We start from the raw sequence: 6,718 nt of genomic DNA, 5'->3' as shown, positions 1-6,718 counted from the left end.
ATAACCACCAACCAGGGTGCCCCTTTACACAGTTACCCCAGCAACCTTTCAAATGCAGTGTCAGCATGGAAAAAGCAGTTTGGAGACCGACACTTGAACATATGGCCAGCCATACAAAACAACAGCAAACAAAGCTACAGTAAAAGAAGCTGTAATCTCACAACTAATTCCCAATTGGATTGTTTTCATACTTAAACAAATGTATACTGAACAATATTACACTGGATAAAATATTTTTGTCATGCATGAGCTTGATTTTCAGGCCATCTTATTCAGTTACATTTTTTAATTCCTGGCCACTACAAAAACAAATATAAATAATGCCATGGCTGAGACAATGGAGCATCAACATGCTGATGTGTGGCAGATGCAAGAGCAGATGATCTCATTATTCAACAGGTCCCTGTTTCAGACAGCCTGGGAGACAGACACAAACAAACACTATGGCAGTCCCAAGAGCACAGTCAAGGATAAAATGGTTATTTAAACATCTACCCACTCAAAGCAAAGAGCTAAGTAGAACATATTGTATTATCTTATAGAGATTTAACAGTAGTGGCCAAATAAATACTGTTCAAGTGCATTAAAGCCTATAATACCTGCAGCTAATAAAAGCTGCCTTTGAGATTGAAAAAAAAGTGTGTGTGTGTTAATTTGTTTGTTTGGCTCGGTTTCTCTAATAAGCAGAAGACATTTTAAACATTTATTTTACATTTATATTACAAAATTTATATAAAAACCTGAAATATGAATTTAATTTAATTACTTTTTCAGTTGCTGTGTTATTTCAGCTCCATCCTCTGTAAGCAAAAACCTGACAGTAGGGGATCCCCAAGCTTGTGAAGTGGTTTATTTCTGCAGATTCTGAAAAATATTTGTGCTAATTTGTTGTTTTTTTTATTCATTCTTATACCTGATATGGGTTCTTTAATATACATTTTACTTGTATTCTTGTACAGCCTAAATATACTGACCAGGCATGACATTATTACCATGGTCAAATATGCCTAATATTGTGTTGGTCCCCCTTTTGCTGCCAAAACAGCCCTGACCCATAATGCATTGTGATTTCTGACACCTTATCTTACCAGCATTAACTTCTTCAGCAATTTGAGCAACAGTAGCTCGTCTTTTGGATCAGGCCACACGGGCCAGCCTTCAGTCCCCACGTGCATCAATGATCCACCCAGTTTCGGAGATTCTCTGATCCAGTTGTCTAGCCATCACAATTCGTCAAACTTGCTCAAATCCTTACGCTTGTCCATTTTCCATTTCCTGCTTCTAACACATCAACTTTGAGGACAAAATTTTCACTTGCTGCCTAATATATCCCACCCACTAACAGGTGCCATGATGAGGAGATAATCAGTGTTATTCACTTCACCTGGTACTGATCATAATGCTATACCTGATCGGTGTATATGGTAAATGTTAATAGGACAACTATCGCACATATTGGACCACACATAAGGCTTAATAAAACTCTTGCATATGAACTCCTTACCTTGGCAGGTGAAACATTTGACGTGGAAGTGGATGCTCTGCACTCGCACAACCTCCCCTTTACACACCTCTCTGCAGCGAAAGCAGCGAATTGGTCCAGGGCTGCACTCACTGCCATAACAGCTCAGTGGATGAGGTACTGCTGGGAACAATAGAGATGCCACACTAAGTAATGCCTTGAAGTAATTAAGGTTAAAGAAGCATTGGTACTAAAGGAAAAGACTTGTGTGTGTCTTTGGGATCTTGTACAATGTGTGTAAGATTTTGAGCCTGAGGCAAACCTCTCTATCCTCCCTGGCTATATTAATTGAAAAAAGAACATGTGCTAATTTCTCCTGTATTAAAATGCATCACAGGCACTCAGACCTTCTGCCAGCAAGTAAATCAATTATTGTGAAACCATTGTGCCAATTGTTTCTCCACCCTTTATTCTGAATGGGTTTAAGTCTGGAAACCTGTCTAATAATGCCTGGATAATTACCATTCTTTATCCCTAGAATTTACTTTGTGTATTAATACATACAATAATATGACAAATTACTGTAATGAATTGGTATCCTATCTAGGTTGAATTCTAGCCTTGTCCCCAATGGTACAGTGAAAGGCTCTCAATCTAATGTTACCCTGACCCGGATAAAGCAGTTGAGGAGGGAAACGAGATGAGGAGGGAAAGAAAAAACAGCGGTTCTTAGTACGGTTCTGCTCCACTAATTACTGCCAGAACAGTGTGCTATGGAATAGATTCTTCATATCTATGGAACATCTGGAGGGGTGGAAACCATTCTGCCAAAAAGCTATTTTCTTACATACAACTGTGTTATGATCTGGTGATTGAGAAGGCCATATCATCACATTTACACCATTTTGATCACACTATTCAGTGAGCCCATGTGCTCTGAAGATTAAGGTGATCAGTCAGAATGACTTTGTAATGTTTTTTAAGTATTCTTTTAGCAAAGTTGCTTTTGCTTATTAGGTCATAGTACATATGACAAAAACGGCTCTTCTCTCATCTAGCCAAAGACTGAATCCAATCATGTTCCTCAATGTAAAAAAAACTACCAAGAATCGTGATAATTTGCCATCTGCTATGATCTTTTCATGTTACATAACATAGTTAGCTCTATATGTATCTGTGTGCATTTGAAGATGGCTAAGCATTTGGCTGCCACCAAGACGGTGTCGAACCTGAGGATGAGAACCATTTGGCAGCCAACATGAGAATTCCAGATGCCACCTTAGTGATTTCAGTATATTCTGATTTGGTTTATGGTTCAATTACATGTACAAGTTTTAAAAAACAGATGCATAAAACAAGTACATGCACCTTTTATTCAAAGTTCATTAAGCTGATGATAAACTGCTGTATATTATTAATACAAATCATGTATATGTGCTACATTCAGAAGCACTAAATGTAAAACTGATAGAGCAAGTTACTCTATTTGACATGCCTGTTCAACTCCAGGTAAATAACATTTAATGTTTTCTAATAAATAACCACTTAGTCCACAATACACTTCTAAAAGCCCATTACTGAAACAAACCATGTGTTATGCTCAGCAAAACATTTGGCAAATTTCGACCTTTTGAAAAACACTACATTCCAGTGACGCCATTGAACAATGACCCATTAATATGGTTATGCTCCCACAGAGACTCCTGCCCACACTAGCAATATTCCTCTGGCAGACTCTGGGCCTGGACTCCTGCCCACTTTGTTTTCTGCATTCTGTATGTGGCCCATCTGTGACAATGTTAGTCAATTACTCACAGATACCACACAAATATGGACTGATTTAATGGGAGAGAAGAAGTCACAATGCTCCACATTTGTCTCAAAATAAGAGATATAGGTATAAATTGCATGTTGTATCCAAATTAATTAATTAATTCAATATTAATAATTCCATGGACAGACATGTTGCAGTTGAGCTCTATATGCTTTAAGACAACAGTTCATAGTAACATCATCTGGGGTATTTGTACCATCACAAGAATTTCATACAGACTTTTTGCTTCTGGATATTCCCCACAAATAGTATACATGAATAGTTTCCAAAAGTACTTGCTTTTTCCTTAACTGACTGACCTGAAGTTCTTTATATACACTTGTGCATATACTGAAATACTACAACGTTTTAAGGCTGTAAAAAATATTATTTAAAATTCAACTAGTATTAATGATCTGGTGCAGTTGCAACAGACAGTTCTTCAACAGTTCTTTATTTGTAAAGTAATATTTCTTTATTTCAAAATATTTTGAATTTATTCTCTTAATATTGTTAAATGTACATTAATATTGTTAATTGTACATTATTTGTGTGTGTGTTTGTAGTGTGTGATTATGCCAGAGCTAAGTGCTTCTGGCAATGAGGGTGTGTAATCCCTGGTATTCCACAGAGTGGACACATTAATGTATTGCTGTACCATTCAGGCTCTACTAGTTTGGGAGGTTTTATAACATATCTTGTTTGTTTGTTGAGATAATCAATATGTTAAGAATTAAATCAGTATTAACATGGACAAGTACCTCAGTACACTACTGTATCAAGTCTGGTAACTATGCAGTGAAAATCAACAACAATTATCAAATAAATAAATCAAATAATCAAATAATTCTCTAAGCTAAACAATTTTATTGACTAACAAAAGGCATGTGATCTCAACAAGGCAAAATAAATGGCATAATGTTTGAATAGGAAATGTCTTATTGAAAAGAGACAATGAGTTCATGTTATCCATTACAAAAAAGCTTCTACATAGAATAAAATGCTAATTTTGTATGAGAAATTTAGACTGACAGCAAATGTTTGAGAATTTAAGATCCGCTTTCCCTTCTTTATAATTTATGCTCTCAATATGTGTTCCGGAAATGATGAAACCACTTCAGGTCAGTATGTTTAGGACTTAGCAATATTTAGCACAGGGCCACTGACAACCAGCCCAAGGTGTAAGGTGATAACCACTGAGCTTAAAGGACTGTAGCTATTTCTGCACTGAGCTGAGAAGACTCCAAGAAGATTACAGTCACAGAGGATTATATGAGAGTGAAACAGACACACAGCCAGAGATGAGAGGGTGCATTGTAAACAAGACTGAGCAGAGTTAAACATGTGTGCTCAATATTAAGGCTTACGAAAAACATGTAGCTAACTGCTCGTTCATATAACTGTCTTCAGATTTTTATGAATATGACATAGGACATGTTTGCCTCTTAGTTTTCTCCAGCAGTCTCTACATACCAATGAAGATCCCATATGAACTAACATAAGTATTAGTGCATTATATATAGGATTTCTGTGGCAGAATTAAAACCCACTCACCCATTCTCTCAATAATCACTCAATCCAGCTCACTCAAGGTCAGAGAAAATGAGTTATGAGCTCTTAGATCAAGGACTAGCCTTCAGGTTTATTCATGGTTTGCTATTGACTTTTAAGGCAGTTGTTCAATGGGACTGACTTATCATACAGTAGAATATGGTTAAAAATACTGTATATAAACAAATCAAACCTGTCAAATTCACTTTGCAACCTGTGCCCAGTCTTAGTACTTTTCCAAAAGGCAGTGTAGTATGGCATGGAACAGACTCTAATTCACAGTTACCCATATGCTGTCCATTTCCTATTGCATAATGTGATATAATATAAAAGTAGACTCTTCTAGACATTGTAGTCTGATGGCTAATGATGGACATGATTTACAAAATCCTACTCAAAATAATCTGTGGGTTCTTTCTTTTTCAGTACATTCCAATTTGTTGGACTGCCTATGCCCAGTGGCTTTTCACAGCTTCTAAATGGCTTGATTTTTAGCCATAGTCAGCTTTCTAGTATTCAGTAAGGTTTATCCTTCTTAACAACAAATGCAGTCTTAACAGTCAGAACTCAGGGCTCTGATCTATTGTGTAATATTTTCTTTTGATCTTCAGTGTAGGCAAAAGCTATTAACCTTCCCTTTCCAATATTTTCAGAGGGGGCTGTAAATCTTAAAATGAAGGCTTATAGCTTCTGTTGCATTAAAATGTGAAATTGTGACATTATTAAGACAATTTGAGACATTATTAAGACAATTTCTGTGATATTGCATTTGACAAATTAATTAAACAATCAAGAAACGAATGATTAATTAATCTATTTCTACCTCCCTCAATATGTCCTTCATGTTTTGCTTGTTACTACTGTGAAAAAAGAAAACCAATTCTTAACTACAGACACTTTGGGAAAGAAACAACAAAATATGGAATGAAAGATCTTTTAACAATCTGTGACATATCACAAAGGAAAAAATGCCACATGATACTTCTTTAAATACCACGGCTTGTTATGCATAATGACCCTGCAGCATAAGGACTGTTCATTATGAATGTTGGATTAAATAAGTGCACTAGTTCTATGTACCTATACAATGAAAGGTTGTATGCTGCATAATAACCCTGTAGCTACCAGATTTTTTTTTCCAGACACATGGTTTCCTCATATGAACAACATATACAGAGAACAGAAAAGATTCATCTTTTTCATTTCAGCATTTATGATAAAAATAAATAAAACACAGATGAGAAAATGTTTACTATAAGCGTTAAAAAGTCATAGTCATAAAATTTTAAATGGACAATCTGCTACTTTAAAAACACTATAATATTGTAATAACAATTGTAATTAATTTAAAATTCCACTTCACAAAAGAATGGTTATAAACAAAAAAGACTGATGGCCTCTTTCCCCTTTCACATGTTATATTACTCATCTAGTTTTACTCATCTAGCCAAATCATATGGATTTAAGAGGAAATGGAACTTCGAGTAGAAGGGCACTTGAAAGGGCACTATGTCTTATATATAGATATGCAGAATATGTGATAGTTTTACTGACATTTATTAATGCATCCTCCCTCATAATCTTTGCTCCAAGGGTCAAATATCATCAGAATATTTTAGTTCTAGTGAAGGAAATTGTAATCCTACAGCATACAAAGACATACAATATGTACAATATAGAGAAAATACATTATTAAAACTCTAAGTGGGTTTCTTGTGGATTTCTTCTACACCAATTTCCTTCCACTTATCATGCTGGAAAGTTGACTGGCTACTATATATTGCCCCAAGTTTGTGTCTGTGTGTGTGTGTGTGTGTGTGTGTGTGTGTGTGTGCGTATATGTGTGTATTAATATCTTGGGGAGGCCAGAAGGACAGGAGTAATCTCACAAT

The 6,718-nt window shown here is 35.7% G+C and overlaps 1 protein-coding gene across 7 annotated transcripts in view; it reads right to left on the bottom strand.

The window, feature by feature from the left end:
* Window positions 1–6,718, bottom strand: part of ablim3 (actin binding LIM protein family, member 3) — a 56,545-nt gene that overhangs the window by 46,693 nt on the left and 3,134 nt on the right. For 6 of the 7 annotated variants that reach the window (XM_058397343.1, XM_058397345.1, XM_058397347.1 and 3 more), the window contains exon 2: window positions 1,505–1,645. In XM_058397343.1, the coding sequence (XP_058253326.1) occupies window positions 1,505–1,645 (141 nt within the window). The remainder of the gene's footprint in view (window positions 1–1,504; window positions 1,646–6,718) is intronic. The other variant, XM_058397344.1, reaches the window with a different exon arrangement.

The sequence above is a fragment of the Hemibagrus wyckioides genome, linkage group LG08 (assembly GCF_019097595.1).
Source record: "Hemibagrus wyckioides isolate EC202008001 linkage group LG08, SWU_Hwy_1.0, whole genome shotgun sequence".
In the NCBI taxonomy this organism is placed as follows: Eukaryota; Metazoa; Chordata; class Actinopteri; order Siluriformes; family Bagridae; genus Hemibagrus; species Hemibagrus wyckioides.
The sequence above is the reverse complement of the archived record's forward strand: the minus strand, read 5'-3'. Positions and strand labels throughout refer to the sequence as shown.